Source organism: Cygnus olor, chromosome 7 (assembly GCF_009769625.2).
Source record: "Cygnus olor isolate bCygOlo1 chromosome 7, bCygOlo1.pri.v2, whole genome shotgun sequence".
Classification (NCBI taxonomy): domain Eukaryota; kingdom Metazoa; phylum Chordata; class Aves; order Anseriformes; family Anatidae; genus Cygnus; species Cygnus olor.
Genome location: NC_049175.1, coordinates 29,744,112 through 29,764,470, shown reverse-complemented (window position 1 = coordinate 29,764,470; position 20,359 = coordinate 29,744,112). Strand labels below are relative to the sequence as shown.

The 20,359-nt window shown below is 42.3% G+C and overlaps 1 protein-coding gene across 1 annotated transcript in view; it reads right to left on the bottom strand.

Annotated features, from left to right (window-relative positions):
* TRUB1 (TruB pseudouridine synthase family member 1) overlaps positions 1 to 17,665 on the bottom strand; it is a 30,742-nt gene extending 13,077 nt beyond the window's left edge. Inside the window, exons 1-3 of the mRNA XM_040564046.1 lie at positions 17,476 to 17,665; positions 15,920 to 16,015; positions 11,895 to 11,950 (exon numbers count right to left, since the gene is read on the bottom strand). Of these exons, the coding sequence (XP_040419980.1) occupies positions 11,895 to 11,950; positions 15,920 to 16,015; positions 17,476 to 17,620 (297 nt within the window). The 5' untranslated portion in view covers positions 17,621 to 17,665. The remainder of the gene's footprint in view (positions 1 to 11,894; positions 11,951 to 15,919; positions 16,016 to 17,475) is intronic.
* Positions 17,666 to 20,359: the final 2,694 nt, after the last annotated feature.

Genomic DNA, 20,359 nt, shown 5'->3' with positions numbered 1-20,359 from the left:
GATGCAGACCTTCACACAACATTCAGGCAGTAGGGTACGGTTACATCTCTCTGCTGCCTAGAAAACATTTTTCTTGATGTTATGACAACTGCAACAAGAGGCAGTAAAGTGATCAGAAGCCCTCAAGTATAAGCAACTCTTTCATTCACACTAGTGAGGAGACGACCTCAAGGTGCTTTAGGTTGACAAACCACTGCACTCCAACCATGAGGATATAATGAGGAAACTGTCCTGCAGCCTCAGGGATATGCATGGTGGGTGCAGCCCCAACAAGACCAGAAAGACGGGAAGTGCTTTGGTAGCCATACGGCTGCTACCACACCTGTGACCAGGAAGACACGCCATAAAAAACAGTACCAGAGAAAAACGGGACCACAGGAACCCTTAAGAAACAAATTACAAGCCCTCCGGTAAACCTGAAAGATCATGGGAGGAGAGATTTTGTTTTAGTCACAACCACAGGCACAATCAAAATTCTCACCATCAATAAACATGATGCTCACAATCATGTTTTAGGAAGAGAAAAAGCTATCATTTGGCCTTTTGATTTCAAATCCAATTTAAGAGAAATTCTGATACTAGCTGGGAGGAGAATGAAACTGTAAACATAAAAAGAGAAATTACAGGACTTTATCAGTGCGCATATTTAACTGTGGGAGGAGAAAAGGAGGAGGAGGAGGAGCAGGAGGAGGAATCCTCTCCTGTTTGAGGGTTCCTGCAGCCAGCAGGCTGTTAGCTACACAGCCCGCACAGAGGCTGAAGCCCCTGGGCTGCCTGCCAGGCACGTCTGCCCCACTTATCAGTGCAAGTGCCAGACAGACCATGGAACGGAACTTCTCGATTTTAATTGTTAATATATCAAAGGGTGATGTGGTTTTTTTTGTTGTTGTTGTTGTTTGTTTGTTTGGAAAGAAGCCAGAGAGCTGAAATCTTAAATTATAACACGTTTAAAAGCTTTTTTCAAACACGGAAAAGCAACGCTTTGGAGGAGCTAGACAGCAGCACACGTAATTATGAAATAAGGTCACTAGTAGCTGTCAGGAAGATTTTAAGATGGCTCCCACTGCAAGAACTTCCCAGCAAAGCAAGCTCCCTGGAAGAGGCAGTTCATAAGAGTTCACCCAAGGATGACCCATTTTCTAATCACAGCAGCAACCGAACGGAGAAGTGTAAAAGGAAAGTAAAGATTGCAGCTCCTGTGCAGGAGGCTGAAAGCCAGGAAAGAGAAGCCACAGCTGATAGAAAGTCAATTTATGCAAACTGTTGCCTGCATAGGGCTGACAAGTTTGAGAGAACACGCGCAAAAATCAACAAAAATAAATAAATAATAACGAAAAAAAAGTGGTCTAGGGAACCTGAAAGAAATCGGAGGGAGCACCCAGCAGGCCAACACTGATTGGAATTCCTGCTCCCGTGCCTAATCCATTCAATCTACACTCCTGGTGCAAGCAGCTACATTTTTGTAAACTTAGGCCAAAGAAGCCTTCAGCTCTCAGTTTTACTGAGACTGACATTCAGTTTGTATGCAATGATTTCTAAAGCACGACTAGGATGCTCTGGATTTACGAGCTACGTAACTCGTGTTTGCTGTTTGTGTAACATTAGCAGTGACCAATGGCCTCCCGCATGCTAATCATCCACCGAAACAGACGAATACATGAGGTAGACAAATAAGCTGGAAAAAAAACAAGAAGGTTGCCATAGTTTCAATTATTTTCCGAAACAAAGCACTCTCACTACGTAGATTCTAATATATTAAAAACAAAGAGCCCTAATCTCTTAAAAGCAGGTTGCACGGGGGGAAAAATTAAGACTGCAGGATTAGGGAGGAGCTCCATATTTTGTGATAGAGCAAGTTCAAAATTAACGAACACCAAACATGTCCTCTTAACACACACAAAAAACCTTCCTCTCCCATTCATTTTTCTCCTAAAAGAAAAAGCTGACTTTGTGCTAAGCCTGCACTAAATTTTATTTACTGCTGGATGCTGTAATTGTACTGTCATTGCTGAAGAACTATCTGATCTTTACTCTTGGACTAACAGGATTTTCTGACCTCTTATGTCAGCTTATTTAAGAAGTTCAAGCGCACAGGGTGACTGGACTTTCAACGTGAAGGACTTGAAGCACCTCTAGTAGGGGAGCCCACAAAAGGTACCTTACCTGCAGCTCAGAGAAGCCACAAGGTAGTAACTAAAGGTAGCACAAAGTTCTGGTGTTAGAGGGAAGGAAGGAGAGGGAGGAAAACCAAACCAATAATAATTAAAAATAATACTAATAATCCTAACAGTAACAGGAACACTAGGTCACCCTAAATAGCACCATGGCCCTGTGTCACTCGTAAATGCAACACAGACTCACAATATCCAAGGGGGGATGCAGGCTGATGTGCAAAAGCTGCTGCTTGTAAACCACACTCTATTTATTGAAACCTTTCTGACACTTGCTGCCTGTGGAACCTACCACACAGCAAAATAACTCAAGTTGGCTCTTAAATGTTGTCTTCAGCACCTGTTTTTGTTGTTGTTTTGTGGCTTTTTTTTTAAACACCTGTTTCCTCATTCTGCCATCTAGCACCTAAACCACAGATCAGACAAAATAAACCAAGCCAAACTCCATCTCCTAGCCAAAAAACAGTTTTAAGAAAATTCATAATTCTTTGCCCAGAGATAAGACAGTCCCTCCAGGGGGTGGTAAGACTTTAGACACAGAGCATCTTAAGCTTAGCAGTGTCTTTGGATTCACTTAAAGGCTTTCAATTTTATCTTAGTTCTAAAATGCAGAGTTAAGGGCATCTCCACATTACTAGAAGAAGCACTATAGAAAACAATGCAGAATGGCTAGTTTAACCCTGTTAACATCTTTTCTTTTTTCCCCCTATGATTTTGACTAGGGGGAAAAAAAAAAATAAAAGAAAGAAAAGAAACTTGCCATCCTGCAGCCTTGGTTCAGGTTTTCATTTTTGTTTGTTTGCTTTGTTTGGTTTGTTTTTCTTTGAATGAGTGAATGAATGCAAGACCTGTACGTAGCACAGACACACACAATTATAGAAAGGTCAAGAGAAAAGAGGGCCACACTGACCTTGTGAAAGAAAGCACATTCCAGAATGCTCTTGAAATATTCTGTGTTCTTGGAGGAAAGAGCTTCTAGAGCACAATAGGTGCAGTCTACTCAATATTTCCAACAGTTTAAAAAAAAAAGTGTGAATATTAATAGAGCATGAAGCTGAACTATTAATAGATTAGGCCTCTGGGGTTAACATAAAAGAGACTTGAGCAATACACAGCATGTTAAGCCAGCTTATTAATGGTACTGCAGCAGGAAAGCTTCTATATATACTATCTAACAGCTTCTTCTACAACCGTGTTTTGGGGATACTGGGTAGGTAAGGAAAGAACAGATATTCAGATCAGCCTCTTTTCATGATTTTTTTAGGGTAAAAAACAGGTTACAAATGTACTGTGTTTTGAAATAACGGGTCACTGAAGATGACACCAGTGTGCATACATGGAAGGGGCACATTAAGACCATTTTTATCCAGCTAACACTTCAGCCCTTCCTGATTTCTGCATCCTACACTGTGCATGCTTAACGTTCTCTCAGTGCACAGACACCACTTCAAGTTTTGCTAACACCTTCTACACAATCTCAAAACACATCAAAACCAACAGAATTCACGCAGCTCCTAGCGTTCCTTTTTTGTAAGCATTTTCCTTGTAACAAAGTAAGGAGGAAGCCCATACTTTCATAAACTGACATTAATCTCTAGTTAGTATCTTGAGACATTCAGTGAACAAGAAATTCATTATCAGTAACGTACAGTGATACGCACAGATCAGAAACCCATGCCAAATGTACATAACCAATGATGGTTGCTGAGCTCTGGTACGAGAAAGCAGAGCAGAGCTCTGAGCTTGTGGTCTCTGCTCTGGTACGATGGCACGGTATGACAACAGAACACTCTGGTTCTGCAAAAATTCTCAGGTATCAGTAGTGGTTAAAACAAAAGGCAAACAGTTATCATAGCAGTACTTGGATATAGCTGTCATGGACTACAGACGTAAGTAGGACAAGTTTTAGTAACAGAGATAACGTCTTGCACCTAAGACTTCCTTATCTGTTTGCACAACTCCGTAACAAATACCATGTAACAGAAATGGCAAGACTTCTTGGTCCTGTATGTGTATTTCAGGAATGTAATATACTTTACTGAACACACAAAAATGGTAACTAAATGGATAAAATTAAGCAACCACTACATGTCAGGATGAATCACCTAGCCCGTCTACAAGGACTGATACACATCCATCTGCCTGTGGGTTAACATCACTCATAAAACAATCACTCCATCTCTGATCTGCCAGTCCTGTTCCTCAAGGGAAACCTATAAAACACCTTTCAAAACAAGCCTGGGAACTAAAATTCATAACTCCACTGGGCTCAGAAAAAAAAACATGAGCTCAATAGAGATATTGGATTTATGGCACAGTATAACGTTACCTCACACTAACCCCCTCACATTCCACAATGAATAATATACCAGGCTCTCTCCTTCCCCTAGGAGATAACCTTATCTCTTTCTTTCCTCTCCTACCTTCCTTGTAAGGAAACAGTAATTTCTTTGGGCTTGAACAGAGGCAAAGCAATGACATTTTATGTAGCTACAATCCATTTTGCTTAAGTGAGCGGGTCACATACAGCACTCTTTTTTGTTGCTTCTCCCATCTCAAAACCAACAGAAATTCCATCAGACCCTTGCTTAATGTGGATGGCATACCACAAACAGAGAGGTGTGAGAATGAAAGGGCACGAACCATGGAGTGAAAAATGAGAAGGTGTTGCAGATGAAAAATTTCCTAGGGAAAGTGCTAAAGAGCAAACTATCCAGTTTTACTTGGATTCCTCACAACAAATATAGATAGCTGGATGTGACAGCAGTGCAATTTGGAGGCAGAACACCAGCTAAAACTACAGTGTGTTGGTTTTACCCAGCTGAACTCTACCACGTCCGCTCTCTCACTCCCCTTCCTCAAAGGGAACGGGAGAGAAAATATGATGGAAAGGGCTCAAGGGTTGAGATAAGGACAAGGAGATCACTTAGCAATTATTGTCACAGGCAAAACAGACTCAGAGTTGGGAGATTAGTAAAATTTATTGCCTATTACTAACAAGCTAGAGCAGTGAGAAACAAAGGAAAGAAACCAAAACCACCTTTCCCCCTCTCCCACCTCCTTCCCTTGAGCAATGCAGGGGAACAGGGAATGTGGCTGTGGTCAGTCCCTGACACTTTGTCTCCACTGCTCCTTCGTGGTCCCTCTCTGCCCCTGCTCCACGTGGGGTCCCTCCCACGGGATGCCGTCCCTCCCGAACTGAGCCTGTGGGGGCTGCCCACAGGCAGCAGCTCTTCAAGAACTGCTCCCACGTGGCTCCGTACCACAGGGTCCATCCCCCAGGAGCAAAATGCTCCAACATGGGTCCCCCACAGGCGGCAGCTCCACCCAGACCCCCTTCTCCTGCGTGGGCTCCTCTCCACGGGCTGCAGCTCCGGCCTGGGGCCTGCTCCTGCAGGGGCTCTCCATGGGCCGCAGCCTCCTCCAGGCCACATCCACCTGCTCCACCGGGGGCTCCTCCACAGGCTGCAGCGTGGAGATCTGCTCCATGTGGGACCCATGGGCTGCAGGGGGACAGCCTGCTCCACCAGGGGCCTCTCCACAGGCCGCAGGGGAACTGCTGCTGCCTGCCTGAAGCACCTCCTGCCCTCCTGCTGCACTGACCTGGGGGGCCGCAGGGCTGCTTCTCACTCTCCCAGCTGCTGTTGTGCATCTTTTTTTTTTCCCCTTCCTTAAATCTGCTCTCACAGAGGCACAAACAACATTGCTTATTGGCTCGGCTCTGTGGTGGGTCCCTTTGGAGCTGGCTGAAACTGGCCCTTATCTAACATGGGGCAGCTGCAGGGCTCTGCTCACAGAGGCCACCCCTGCGGCCCCCCACTACCAAAGCCTTGCCACATAAACCCGATACACACGGGTGAACAGAAGCAAGATAGGATCTGAAGACCCATCATGCAAGCAATAGCAATCCCCCTAGCCTTCTTGACTGGAAGCCTGGCTGATAAAGAATCTTGCTACCTCACATGGGATAGAAGTTGTTTTCTTAATCCATTTTATGAAAGGAGGCAATAAAACATAGCCCATCTGTATGGAATAGTCCTGGGGTCTTACTTGTCATTACTGCCTGCCCGGCCAGAACCGTCGGTGTACCATGGTCACAACCATTAACTACTTTTTCTTTCAGAAGTGATCTAAAAGATACCTACTTCACTAAACTCTAAACAGATCTGAAGTGACATTTAATTTAGAACCCATGGCTTCTGTTTTGGACCTGAGAAAGTACTTGCAGGTTCAAATGCCTAGCTTTCCTTACTACACCAATAAATCTAATAAAATACAAAAAAAAAAAATACTACCATTACTCACAAGCTCACCCTTCCAAAAGAATGTTAAAAATACCAGAATATGAAAAAGAAAACAGAACACACATCCCTATGTACTGTATGAATAAATAGTTTTGACTTTACCAGCTCCAAAAGAAAGCATGATGAAGCAAAGAGCTCAGCTGGTGATACCGTGGAGAAATCTTTTAATATTAAAAATAAGAGCACACACAACCAAGAGCATCCCTCAAAAGGAAAGTCAGATCAATTTTCTTGCACTCATAATTCAAGTATATGAACTGGAGCACAAACTGCTTTAGAAATACATTTTAAAAGAAAATAAAAGGCTCTTTAAAAAGAAAGGATTTCATAAGATGTAGCACTCATACCATCACGGTATGCATATTAATGTGCAAACACACAAATGTTGGCAGAAGAATAGTTCTCAGAGATCCTGAGTTCTTATAAATCTCAGGAAAATAGGTAGGTAGAGGAAACAAATCTATTCCAGCTTCCACTAAGAAAAAGGCCCCAGAGGGAGCCCCACTGTATTACTGGGTACCAACGAGTCCACATGGGGCTTTGGTGTCTAACGAGCTGTAAACAAATGAAGTCACAAGAAAAGGCTTCATTAGTTCTGCTCCTTATAGAACTACTAGATGTTCTTTTTAAGGCATTATTAATTCATTGAACTCATTGCCGTAAGATGGAAGTTAAGGACTAAATTCAAAAAGAAAAAAAAAAAAAAGAATTCAGAGAAAGCTAGCAATCTTTATGTTTGAGAAGTTAAGGGATACAAATTAAAGCCTAATCTTTTAGGACAGTAAGATAATCACAGGAGGTACAGCAACAACCTCCTTTATGGACATTTTGTTCTGCAGCATCTGGTCCCAACCCTCTAGAGGAACAATCCTGCAATATATGAATTCTAAACCAAGTATCACACTGCAAGAAGCAACTTACACGTCTCCAAAATTCCCAGAAGCGATGTGGAAACAATTCTTCCATGGGACAGAAGTGTGAATGCCAAGTTTTGAAACCTGATCGCTGGGCTCATTTCCCATCCAGGATTCACAGAAACTCCAGATAGTCCAATTATAATAAATCTAAGTTGCCACATATTAGGTAACTTATGTATCTTTGTTCTGCCCATAATCTCTTTTTCTCTTTCTAGTGCTTGCGATGACTTGGATTTTGTGTTTCACTCCACCCAGTGATTTTTATTTTATTTTTTATTTTGGATAGTGTTTCATTCTGGAGAATTCTGTTTTAAATAGCTCCTGCCCAAGCTTGTGCAAACATCGCAGTGTACTCGAGCAATTCCCTTCATATCACTGAGTTGTTGAGGCTTCAGATTATAAACAGACCATGACACGAAGCCGCATCCCCAGATACAAACAAAACACATATGCTTTCTGCTCACCAGGAAGCAATGATTTCAATCACAGTTCGATGGATAGCCAAGTCCTGGCCTCATTCACACTTGTAGGAGTCAAATAAAACTCTTAGGGTGAGCCCAGATGTTACCTCACTGAAAAATATGCAAATTAAGCACAGAATTGAAGTATAAACGTTTAAATTATCCTGTTTTAGCCTAACTAAAAATAAATGCTGCATGTGTTGGAAGACATCTCCTCCCAATGGAAAGCACTAGAATAATGAAGAATTTCATTACTTAATGCTATTTCCCCCCCCCCCTCCTCTGATAAGTCTGTTCCTACATTACAGCACATTCTAGGAGATGAAAGGTTTTAAAATAGCATTACCATTTGGGAAAATGTACTAGTAACTAGCATTCTCTAACCTCTTCACCCTCCCCAGAAAGTCATTTCTATTATTGTGTTTGAGAGAGACAAGTCACCCACAAGACTGAGTACTTGAAAAACAGTTTACCATAATTATAAAAATTGGTCCACCCCAATTCTATTCACTTTACCAGTGAAACAAGAAATAGTAGAATGAGAAACTATCTTTATTTTGCAAACAATAAAACAATTTATCTCAAAACAACGCAGTGTGAAAAGTCCAAGCAAGACCAAGTTCAAGTCCCAGCACATAAGATGGAAAAGTGACTCTCCTATGGAACATGTATTAAATGCTCAGTATTTACATTCCAGATCCAAGAGGATTCAGCTTCTCCCCCTCACTTGGAACATTTGAAACAAAATAAAGCAAACAAACAAAACCTAAGCCAGCTTGGACATATTTTTATTTCTGGATAAATACTAAGAATTCGATGAGATCTGGAACACTAAGTAGGTATTGCCCTTGGCTACACATTTTTATTTGTTTTGAGTTACTACATAAGGAGGTCAAACCGACAGAACACCAGTGGAGAACAAGATTTACAGAGGAAGAGTAACACTCCTTGTATAATATGTACAAGTTGCAAATTGAGTGATAATGTTCATAGCTGCCACACAGAGTCAGGAAAGTTTCACACAATGCTTGGGAAAAAAAAAATCAGAAATAGTCCAATCTCTGGCAGAGCCACCATATGGAGTTTACTGCAGTAACATACGTTTTGGCCACTCAGCATAGCTCTGCTGCCAACAATGATAGACTGAACTATTTCTTTACAAGATACATTCCTATAAAGAAACAGTAAATCCTAACCAGAGAAGTTCAGCCAGTTCAGCTGAATCTTTATAGTAATAAACAAAATAAAAGGAAAACATCACACCCTTCAGCATACACTTTAGCATCCACAATGGTAAAAAGATCAGAGCATAAAATTGTAATACATGGCACGGGATGCAAAAAAACCAAAAAACCTCAAAGGTATTTAGACAGTCATGTATTTATCTGTATCGTCTCTCACTACAGTATGAGCCTTTACTGTAAGCATGGTCAAAGCCAAAAAGGCAGGTATCTGCAGCAAATCCTTCAACTTCCTTAAGCTTCCTTTCCTGAGTTACTGCGTGCCTAATTTATCAAAGCATAAACAGAAAATAAGAAAGCAGAGGCAGACAAGCTCCAAACGAAGGCTTATGACTGTCAGGCCATCTGGCACAGATGCTAGCTGCCTCGCTCCCTCTGCCATATCAGAGCATCCAAACAGCTCCTGTGGAAGAGCAGATCTGCTGTAAGGATGCAGCTTTACTTGCCTCATTAAATCATGCACCTGCAGCCCATCCAATCTAAGGCCAGGTGAGAGCTGATGGATCCGGCTGGGGCAGCTTTCTGGACTGCCCCCCCCTGCCCGTTTCTCCTCTGTGTTCCCTTCCCTTGTCCTGCAGCAGCAGCTCTAAGCCTTCTTGAGCTCCCTGGGTACAACATGCAGACAGATAACCCTACTGGCTGCAGGACAGCAAAGTCACCAAGCAGCTCTTCTGCCAGAACAGGAGGAACTGCCTCATCCACCACAGCTGTTTCGTCTGAGCATCAGCTTGAATCTTGGATTCTTGGATTGCTTTAGGTGTTTTGAAATCAAGATTTTTTCCACACATTTAGCTACAAAGACATAACTGAATTATCTCAAAGCTTTAGTTTAACTTAAATGTTCTTTAAAGGGAGATGTCATGTGGTAAAAGGTTAGAACTTCCATGCTGAAATGCTTTAAATAAAAATCATTTCCTAATGAGGGTTGGAAACTCACTTCTACAACTGGAGGGCTGTGCTTTCCTCTTCCCAGAGGTTAGGGCAGCTGTGCCAGAGGGCAGGAGGATACAAAAACTTTGGTGAAACTCCTCAGCAGGACAGATATTTAAAATATTACATGAATCCATATGAAGATATGCAAAGTAACGCTGCTTCAATAGGAAAGCGCAAGGTTTAAGTGCTTCTGGGCACTGCTGAACTGGTAGTTAAACAGCCAACTAAACAAGAGCCTTTAAACTTTATCAAGTGTTTAACAACACGAGGGTAGAGAAGCTGCTAAGGAAGCAGCATTCAGCATTGCAGTGTGCTTCTTCCTGGATGCTTTTGGGTTTTGGCCTCATTAGCAAGTGAGCACTGGTCAGATTGCGTAAGAAACTACAGAGGTGGCTTTAGTTAAATTGCTAATTTTTTTTGCTTGAAATTGCAAAGATGAAAATTGTACTTAATTTTTTTCCTATTCAAATGTCTGTTCTAATCCCAGATTAATTTTAATTCAGTTTTGCTTACTCAGTGAGAGAAATATAATGTCTAGGATATCAGAGATAGAAACCTCTGATTTGTAAGAAATGCAACGTCTGAAGTGTTGAGAACATACATAGTGGATTTTTCACCTAACTCCTTACACTTCAACTGTAAATCCAGCTCCAGCTGCTTACTGTACGTTTTAAAACATAAAAGACTGAAATCTGGTCTTAGATATCAATACAAGCCCATTTCAGTCAGTTGAGAGACTGACAGAGTACACAGGAAGTTTTGTACCAGTCTCTACAGCTACAGCTTTTTATCCTGCTCATATTCTCTTCTGTCAAAGTATTTTCCTTTGAGTTGAACTGAGGATTATCAATCAAATTTTACCTCAATTTATCACTTCAACACCTATAAACAGCTTAAGTGATCAGACCAGAAGAGAATGGGAAAATAGCAGAATAAAATGCATTAGAAAGGCTATCAATTTGCTGAGCCCTCTCTATTGACTTTCCCTGAGTACAAGATGAAATCTGGTAGGCTTAATTGATTTCTGCATCTTTCATTCTTACCTAAACTTCTCATTTAAAAATAACGGCTAAAACCATGGGATTTTACTTGCAAAGAAAGAATCAACACTGGTAGGTTATTCCTGGAGTACATGCACCTCTTTGTTTAAGTAACACCTCCAGTCTGGAGTGCACTCACCAAAGATGTAGTGCAACTAATCAAAAGCAGCAATGAACAAGATTTCTGCCTGTCGAGGCTCCAGTTTGGACTAATTCATGCAGCCAGAGGGCTTTTGTTACCTTTAGCTCTTTACATGTGCCTGTCCACGTGTTTGTAAATCACCCGTCTGAAACAGACAGAATTTGGAGTGAAAGCTACTATCACATCAACAAAACATACTTAATTTCCAAAGGGTGCCTCTTAAGGTCTTGTTGCATTTAAGAAGGGAGAAAAGAAACAAAGACCACCTGTTACTGCAAGGTGACCAACAGCTATATTATCTGCACACAAGGAAATCAAACAAAAACTGAACCATCACCCACAATTACATTCCAAAAGCATCCCTTACAGTGCCATCTTCATTACAGGTTTTCAAATTTTTCTCTTTGTTGAAAACACTGAAGTACTATAGAAGTCTTCTTGTAAAATAGGAATTTGTTTTCCTAAAGAATGTTGATAAAGACCAAAGACAAACAAAGGTTTTTAAATGACCAGTCTAGATGTAAGAGCCTCAATATCAAATTTCTGTCCAAATGCAAACAGGAGCAGAAGTACGTATTTACTATAAATGTAATGGACATTTCAGATATTTGTATGTTGGTGCAGCTCTTCAAGGGAAGAAAAGACAAGCAAAACTCACTAATACACGACATCAAGTATTCCTTACCTTGGAACCAGCCAACATAGTTTTCAGCAGTTTTGTTCCCTTTCCAATGCCAACCACTGCAAAGACAGAAAGAGAAGTGCCACTTCAGAACTAGCTCTGCAATTCCCTTATTCAACACCAGTCACTTCTAAATATTATGCTAGTCAGAAATACTGCCTTTCGTGCTCTGTTAGCATATAAGGAGAGTCAATGCTTATGAGAAAATCTCTCTATGATGTTCAAACAACATGGGACTAGTGAAAGAAAAAAAAAACAAACATCTAAAGCAGAAGAGAAATAAGCTTCACCTAATTCCTAAAATGCTTTAATTCAGCTCCTATATTTCTCTATCTTTTAATCGCCAAAGAAACACAGTGCAATTAACCCCGTCTCTGGTTTGATGAAGGCTATGGCTCACTAATAATGAATCTGGCCTTCACTCTAAGTAAATAGGCCTTTTAAAGGTTGATGGTGGCTAAGAGAAATACAGACAAGATAGCAAAATGAAATAGTTTATCAGGGTCACAGCAAGCAAGTAAAATAATCACAAGGTCTAACTGTCTCTGTCAAAAATCTTCTATAATCAAACCCTCCTGTTACTGCGTATGTACAAACCGTTGTCTTCTCCATCTTAAATCAGTACCACGCAAAGTAACAATCAGTCAGCTTTTCATAAAAGAAGCAGACAGGAAAAAGAAATATTTTACATTTTGCTTCAAAGCTTTTTACAACATGGTGCTTTCCTTGGATAAGCTTTTCTATTGATTTTCTCCACATACAGCAATCCAAAGAAACAAAAGACAACAGGAGGATAGAAAACAATGAAGAGTCAGATACGCTGTCACCGCACATTTGTGAGAGCATCGCCATGCTATTTATTGTCATTCATTGCAAAATTCACCGCGAGGTCACAACAAAAAAAGACAGTCAGTGCTGATGAGAAACTAAGAAATTATTCTGAAATTGTTCTACTGTTGAAATAATACAAGGTCACCTTTACCTTTCTTGAAATTTAAAATGAAAATATTGCCCATGTACTGATGCAATACGTAACAGCTATGTCCTTGATTTTAATAAAACTACAGGAGTTAAGGGAACTTGCAAGAAATCAGCTTTGTGTTAACCAGAAAACAAAAGCATCTAGCCAGCTAATGAATTTCTTAAAATAAACAAAAACCACATTTGTGTTCTAATGCTTCTCACTCTGAGACTCTTAAGAATTCTTATTCCCAGTAACTTATCCTCTTGATTCTCAGGGTTTTTTACACAGTCACATATGCCCTTGTGCATGTGCTTTTGTTCAGTTGTTTCAGTTCAGCGTGTTCCTGTCATATTCACCAGACTGAGCTGCAACAAGGCTGAGAAAAGGAGATAAGCACACAGATAAAACTTTGTAACCACGCACTTCTCTTACAACTTGATGACATCACTGACAGTTCAATGCAACTGCTGAGCTGAAATTTGCTTCAAAGCATCAAGAGATTCAATAGAGTAGTTTTAGAGACACCGAATGCTTTTGTGAATAAGAGACTAACAATTTTCCTTGTTAATCATCAACTAATGTAGCATGTGTATTATTGAAAAAGAAAAACTAAACTTGCCAGACTACACAAGACATAGCAAGGTTTAACTGAATTTCACACTTGCATTTTGCCACCTTCCAAACCACTTCTTAAACGCCTGTTACCAACTGGATTAAATAATGCTGACTTCAGTTTCAGAAGTATCACCACTGCTGACTTACCTCTGCCTTTTTATGAACGGCTTAGACTGGGAGTCCTGTGTCCTCGGAAACCCTAAGATTTTACTCTCAGATCTTCCTCACATAAGGCTGAACGTATCTCCATAACATATGCTCTTTCTCCAAGATGTAATGAGTTCTCCTAAAATTTTACCACTAGCTTTTAATTTTGTGGCTTTTTCTTCTTTTCTTCCTCTGTGGAACTACAGCTCATTATTGGCATACAGAAACAAGAAAAATATGAACAATTGCTATTATACAGCAAGAAGCACTAAACCAGAGCCACAGCCCTACACTGATATTAAAACAAGATCCTCTAAAAACTTGTTGAGTTCCTTGCTTCTTCTAAATAATATATGAGACCTCCCTGAAATACAAGCTGAGTTCCAGCTCTCATCATCTTCCAAATGCAACAGAAGCCACAGATGGGGACAGAAAAGATTTCACCTCCCAGAGACTGCAGTCGCTCCAGACTCCTATCAGTGCAGGGCCATCGTTTGCCACTTGGTCCCTAAGTCACCTTTCATTAATACCATAAATGACTGAGCTCTGCCTCCAAGGCCCTTCCTCATCTACACTTGCTGGGAGTAGGAAAAGAAATACGAAAGTGTGTCTTCTGATGAAAGGCACTGCCCAGGTGGTTGCAGTACACTTTGCACACCAAGCAGTGCTCTGCATCAGCCATTTCACATAAACAAAGTTACAGATATTCAGCACATACAATTTGTGAAACAGCAGTAAAGATGGAGAGCGGACAGTTAGAGGTTTCAGAAAATACTTTATTATGCTCCCATACACCAGGGAAGAAAGCTTCCTGCCCTTCCACCCCCCATCAAAAAGCAGCACACATTTTCTGAATAACTTGTTTCTATTGTGTCTCCAAATTATCTTACCTGAATCCCCAGGAAATCTCAACACATTCCCTTCCCCATTCCTCACAAGTCTTGTCCTTTCCAGTTTAACTTCCACTGATTTTCCTCTGCGTGTTTTGTATGGCACTGGAAGGAAACATCCTGTGCCTTTTTGGATCAATCCGTAGCATATTAAGGTGATGAATTTCTCTGTCTTTACCAAGCACTTCAAGCCCAAGTACTTTTTGTCATGCCACATGAGCTGGCTTTGGAGACTGCTGGATATCACAGAACACTAGGAGAAGCAATTAAGGTCAAGTGATTTTTCTCTTCCTCTGGATCAATGCTGTTGATGTCCCACAATGAGCAGTAATATGCTCAATGGGAACATCTCTGCAAAAGGAAAACCTTGGCTTCAGTGAGACACACAGTGTTCTCCGGTGAGTGGCCACAGAGCACAGGAAATCAGAACTGGAAGAGCTCGTACTTAACTCCTAGCCCAAGAAGGTTCCATTTTAAAATGCTCAAGGTGACAGAGAACAACAATTACCAGCATATACAGGCCTCTACTAGCCACAACCTCTGCAAACAACATTCCTTTGAAGCACAGCTCTCCCTGAGAGTCATTACATCAAAGCTCAATGGGTTTATTTCGTGTATACTCATAGTTGCACTGTTGATTTTCAATACCCAAGTATCGCTGTTATTTCTTCTAGCCAAGGTGAGCTACAAAACTATGATTAAAGCAAGCTGTAGTTTTCCACACTACCTATCAACAAAACCATTGGCAACAGTGTATACGGGATTAATCCAGCCCAATTATCATACCCCCGGCCAAGTTTTCAACAGCAACTGATATATCCTGTTCTTTAATAAAACAAAGGAATTCAATAAATAAATCACTATCAAAATTAAAAGGCAAAAATCTCCTTGATGACTCTTCTTTAATAAGCAAGATAGGACAGCAAGTGAAAACTATTTCTGTGCTAAGCCTCAAAAAAACAGCACTAGAATTGCTGTTACTCATCTATCCTTTGACAAGTATACAAGCCCAAAAGGCTCTCTCCAAATCCCAGAAATGCATTATTTTAAGAACAAATACTTTAGAAAATTATGATGACTGTAAATCCCCAGCTTAACTAAAAAAAAGCCATAAATTTCTGAGGTTATTTAGAAAATACAGAATGTTGTGCAATGAATTGATGTAATAGCCCATGAGTTATATCAGGGATTTGGAAAAAAAATAACCTTTTGTTCAGGAACATATTATATGCATGTAAAAGTATATGAAGGGGAAATTTAACCTGGATCACTCTTTTCCAGTAACTCGTCCTTCCCCCAAAGCCACAAGGTTTGCCACGTGTATCCCAAATTGTTCTTCCACCTCTGATTTCACGTAGGTGTGAAAATATTTCCCGAGGTCATTGTATGACTGTATTTATACTTTTCATTACCCAGAACTCCTGTCGCTGCACTGTCCAAAGTTCCACCATGTCCAATTTTCAAGACCTGACTTTTTCTTTTGTTACCATTCGTTTGCACACCAGCTTCTGAAAATAGAAATGGAAAGGAGGCATTACAGGACAACTTTCAGGCATTACAGTACAAATAGAATATATTTCCAGATTGCTGAAGGAGAAAAAAAAATAAACTATCAAATTGTAGTGCAGAAACTACCGTACTGATTAAGACCAATGATTCATTTAGATCTATTCCCAACCCAAAACAACTTTCAAGATATTATCACTTACAATCAACTCTTTTGTACTGTTATAAACAAAAGTTCAGACAACACTACTAGAAAACCAGACAGTTTACCTGTGAAATCACGTATCATACACAAATCTTATGCTAAATAATCTGAACAGTTTTTGCTGAATTTACTTCCACGCAATGGGCCATGTTTAGAGTAGAACAGAATAGCTCAGAATAGTTCCCTGCTGTTGGAAGGGACCTATAGCAACCCACTGCCTGACCACTTCAGGGCTAACCAAAAGTTAAAGAGTTACCCAAATGTCTCCTGAACACTGGCAGGCACAGGGCATCAAGCCCCTCTCTGGGAAGCCTGCTGTGGTGTTTGCCCTCACGTTGAGCCTGCTGCCAACCAGCACCCCCAGATCCCTTTCTGCTGAGCTTTCTCATTTATTTTTATGTTTACTTGCATGAAGGCAGCCCCATGGAAATTATACAATGAACTGAACTTCCTCACTGCTGCTTTCATGCTGTCAGAGCATCCCAACCCACCGTACTTCTCATGTAGCTGATGACTCCAGCAACTGTGCAGAGACCAATGCTCCTTAGTTATTAGTACCAAGTATGATTAATGTTCTAAGCCCCCTTACTTATTTCCAAAGTTTTACCAGGACGCTGTATTATCTCTCCATTACACCTTTCACCCCAGGCAATCAGACGTGATCTGGCCGAGCCTCACCCACACAAGAGCTGCAGTCAGTGCCTCCTCACCATGGAGCAAATCAGCCTCAGTGAGCGATGACCAGTTCTAAACTTTGTTCTCACCAAGTAAGAACAAGCCTGTTCTCTAATACAGGCCTATATTAGATGAACAAGTCTCCTAATCCATTATGAAGGAAATCCATGCCACAGCCCCTCACATCTTTTCAATGATCAAACTTTTGTTTTCCCCTGGTAAGGGACACCCAAGACTCCATTTGGATTCAGGAAAAAAAGTTTCCGCAGACCATGCCCTGAACTTCCAGCTTCCTTGAAGCACTTTTTGGTTTTCACTCGGTTGGCGATTTATTTAGCTATTTTAGCAGCAAGAGGCAGCGGGTGCGGAGCTGAGCATCCCTCCTGCTGTCCCCGGGTCCGGGCCCCACAGCTGTGGGGCGGCAGCATGGGGACAAACCCCACAGCCTCCCCATGCCGTGCCTCGGGCCGAGCCCCCCCAGATTACCCCTCCTTGGGGTTTTCTGGCCCGATGGGGGGCCCGGCCCCGCCAAGCCCCGTCCCCACGGGGCCTCCCCCCTCGGCTACCAGGCCCGGCGCCTACCTGCCAGTAGCCTCTCCTTCAGGAGGTTGAGCACGGCGGCCGAGGTGGGCCCCTTGGGCTTGTAGACGGCAAAAAGCCCGCTCAGGGAGAAGAGCTTCTGGGCCGCCCTGCCCGCCACGCCGCCGCCCGCCTCCCTGCCGGCCATGCTCCGAGCACGGCCTCGCCGCCCGCCCGGCCTCCGCCCCGCCGGCCCCCGCCCGGGAGCCGCTGGGAAACGTAGTTCGGCCGGGCTTCGGCTCGTCCTTCCCCGTGCTGCCAGAGCTGGGGGACTGGGGAGAAGGAGGGGGTCCTGTGGTGGTGGGGCTGGGGGGGACGGTGGTCAGCGGGTGTGAGGTGCAAGGGTGTAAACGTGAGGGGTTGGAGCCCCGCGGTGTGCTCAGTTAGGGCACAGGGCACGGTGAATGCTGGGTGACTGGATCCCTCAGCAGCTTCGCGGGGTTGTTCTCTGCTGGAAGCCTTTCGATCAAAAACTAATTAGGAGTCCTTTCATAAAATACACCGTAGCTCAACCAGAAATGAGGGCGTACTGGGAAAATAAGGGAAAGTCTCCAACTGGTGCCCCCACACCAGGTCACACTGTGGGGTGGCAGGTAGCAGGGCTGCCTGGCTGTGTGAGCCGTGCTTACAGCTGGGCATATGCGCAAGAATTCGTGGGATTACGGCCCAAGTTTTATATAAAGCTATCAGACTTCCCTAACAGCTGGAGGTAGTCAATTAGAACATAAACGTATCGCGTTTTAATGAAGGCGGTGAGACCCGTGCAGTTCTGCCTTTGGCACTGAGAAGAAAATCTTAACAGCACTATCAAACCGGCTCAAAGGCGGGATTTGAACCATCTCAGTGCTGGGTGCTTGGTTTCTGGAATATCACATTTATGGACGATAGCTGCTAATCTCAAGTATATAAATTACATTTTGTGGTTGCATGCAGTTTGCCCTGTCCTACAGCATGGGCAGAAAGACACGTGGCTTTCTGATAAATGGGTTTGGAGAGCTGCTGTCCCTCCCCCTCACCCGTCACAATGTTAGTCATTGTACCTTCCCCGCACAACTTAAAAGAATTACATTCTGCTGACTACTTGCTCAGTCCATTAATCTTCCTGCCTTCACGTGTGTCGTATAAGAAAGTATTGCTAAGGCAGGCTTCTCTCGGCTCTCTCCCTTCTCCTGTTAAATCACAAGGGAAGTACAGCGTGTGGGTTTTCCTCTTCAGGCCTGACTTGTACAGACTCATTTCTCTGACAACACTCCCAAGGTGTTAAAGCAAGCTATACATGAGCAAGGTACCAGGAACTTGGATGTTTCATTCATTCATTTCATTTACTCGTTTGTAAGAGCCTGCAGATGAACCTATGAAGAGACACTGAGGAAATAAACACATGTTTAGCTAAGGGCTAAGCGTGTTCCCAATGCTTCCCAGAGCCTGAGAAGCAAGTATTCCTGCTGTCTCCGCACAGAGCAGGACCAAGGCCCACATGTGCTTAAGCACTTTTTCGGCTTTCACTGGGGCCAGGGTCTCCCTCATTGACTGCTCACGCCTCCTGCAGCAGCTACCTGGGTGCCCAGTGCTTGAGATGCAAGCTATGAACACTGCTTCCAGGAGACGAGTACCCACTTCCTGCCACTACCAGTGCTGAACAGCCTCCCTGACACACTTCTTGCACATATTACGGAAGGGGTCTAGTTACAAAGAGGAGTACTAGCTCCTCTCTCCAGGACAATCGTGTGCAGAAGGGTTTAGTAGTACCCATGTGTTCAGTAATGGTGAAATCCAAACCATTCCTTCTTAATAAAAGTAGGGTGCCTACATCAGCTCTCTGGAACTATCAGGCAAGGTTTTAATTATGTGCCTTATTTGCTTAGATCTCATTTACATAGCTGTAATCTGGCTGTGGAAATATTTGCTGTCATCTTAAACTGTGAGGGTGAATTCCCTGTTGAGCGGTATGTGTGGCCATCATTGCGGGATGTACAAGAGAGGCATCAGAGTACTTCAGAAGACAAAATGGAAAAAAAAAAAACTTGGGTAAAAGGTCAGCAGGAAAATTGCTGCTGACTTACGTGAAGTTAAAATTTAAGCAGTATTTTAAACCATGTATTGTAAACCGTGATGGAGTTTCTCTTGCAGATATGGCTTAGTCAGGCTAACCATTTGAAAACCATTTGTGAAATATTCTCACAAATGCCCTGCTAAAAAGTTCTTAAACACAGATTGCTCTGAAAGCAAGCTCAAGCAAAACTATTTAAACAGCACTGTTTAAATAGAAATACATTTAAATTTAAATTCTCCAGAAATGGAGTAGCAAGCTTCCAAGCAAGGAGACTGCTGCCCAAGGACTAAAATGCAAACCTGTCACAGTCATGCCCAGCACTATCACTAGGTCAGCAGGCTGTTCTGAAAACACTGCAAAGGGGTGGAAGTATGTAACACAAAAATGAGAGCTCCACTGTTGGCACAAAGATGTCCCTAAGGCAAAGAAAACCTCATCTTTCCGATACTGCAGCAGTGGATGGGGCCTGTGCTATACCTCCGTGTACTGCCTTTTAAAGGACTGACCTAAGCTGAGAATTGTCTAAAATGATTTGTCTACTGTAATTACCACAGATGAAGGGCTTGAGCTGAAGGTCAGTGTCTCACCCTGGTACTGTTTCCACAAATTACAAAAAGCCCTTTTTTTTTTTTTTTTTTTAATTTGAGGAGATGGGTTTCAACTGACTAAAGAAACTACCCCCTACCCTCATTTTTAGGACTGAGCAGCAAGTTCTTGTTGGTCTCCCAGACTTCTGCATCAGCAATTAAAACCCAACTCTTTGTTACTGCAGCAGATGGAGTCTTTGAAGGCTTAGAAAGAAGAGGTTTGCTTTGACTTCAGTGGGCATTGGAT